Raw genomic sequence first — 1,314 nt, 5'->3', positions numbered from 1 at the left:
ATGGTGGAGGTGCCACTTGGAGGAAGAGCCTCAGCCGGTGGGGAGTTCGGGCTTGGGCCAGAGGGAGCAGGTGGGGACGACGGAGACTCAGCAGATGGTGTGGAAGCTGGTGTGGAAGCTGGTGGGGAGGCACTTGGGGTTGGTGCTGTCACTGGTGATGGAGTTGGTGACACGGTTGGTGTTTTGCTGGGTGATGGAACTGGTACGGCTGATGGCGGTGTAGCGGTTGGTGGGGTGGCGGTTGGCGGCGTGGCGGTTGGTGGGGTGGCGGTTGGCGGCGTGGCGGTTGGGGGTGAGGCTGTGGGTGCAGCTCCTGGGGCCTGGGCTATGCATGATGTGGCCAAAAGACTCAAAACCATCAAAACTTGGAACCCTGCAAAACCCATCTTCATTTTTAGAGAGAGAAAGAGAGAATTTGATGAGTGAGAGGGAGAGAGAGGGAGTTTCAGAGATGTGGGAGTGAGGGGGTTTCAAAAGCAGAGGGGAATATAAAAAGGTTGGAGAGAAAGTGGGAGGGGTGCTGAGGGACAGCGTTACAAATTCAATAATGCTGGATTGAGATTCCTACAATGGTTAAATTATATAATAATTTTGTTAAGCCAGCGAGGGTGGTCGTGTGAATAATTGGTCAGCCTTGTACACCCTTTCTAATAGTTTGAACTTTCTTCAAGGATCACCTACGGGTAGAACCACCAAACGCGGTTACGTTTTGTTTCGCTTCGATTAGGGTTGTATTAGTAATCCAGTGTAAATTGTTGAAGAATGTAACTCTATATCGAAAACTTTACAGAATAAATACTACTTGTATTGAATTGTTTCGCTTTTAATTGTATCATGACATTTTGTAATAAAACAAAAAACTTATCAAAATTATGACGTAATGAAATTGTGATAATATTATGAACTGCTGGCGAGATTAAAAAATCATTGATAAAAGTATGGTTTGTGCGCTTTTAAGATTGTATGATGTAGGGGGAAAATTGTGTTTGAACATGTCACATGTATTTGGTTGCTGAGGGTTAGTAATACGTCTCTTTCTACCACATTTTCTGGTGTATTAGAATTTTGGCAATATAATAGTGAGGATCTTAGCTTTTAACAGTCTGGATTTGGTCATTTTGCCCTTTTCAACAACTACAAGCATGGTCAGTGGTTTTACTAAAATGACCCTTTCATTATCAGTTGTTGTCCATATGCATCCTTAATCAACAATCGCACCATCTTGTTTTTAGATTAAGGCTAAATACTTTCTCATTCTTTTGATTTGCTCGGATTTTCAGTTTGGTACTTGTCATTTTGGTCATTTTTACGTAA

The 1,314-nt window shown here is 43.2% G+C and overlaps 1 protein-coding gene across 1 annotated transcript; it reads left to right on the top strand.

Annotated features, from left to right (window-relative positions):
- On the top strand, positions 1-426 carry LOC139191858 (glycine-rich protein 5-like). Its single transcript, XM_070812887.1, has one exon. The coding sequence runs from the start codon at positions 1-3 to the stop codon at positions 424-426; it is 426 nt and encodes a 141-aa protein (XP_070668988.1).
- The last annotated feature ends 888 nt before the right edge of the window (positions 427-1,314 follow it).

The sequence above is a fragment of the Malus domestica genome, chromosome 15 (genome assembly GCF_042453785.1).
Source record: "Malus domestica chromosome 15, GDT2T_hap1".
NCBI classification, from domain to species: domain Eukaryota; kingdom Viridiplantae; phylum Streptophyta; class Magnoliopsida; order Rosales; family Rosaceae; genus Malus; species Malus domestica.
Note: the sequence above shows the minus strand (reverse complement) of the source record. Positions and strands in the feature narration are given on the sequence as shown.

Coding starts and splice junctions, on each gene's coding strand:
- LOC139191858 (XM_070812887.1), top strand. CDS start 1: ATGGTGGAGGTGCCACTTGGAGGAAGAGCCTCAGCCGGTGGGGAGTTC.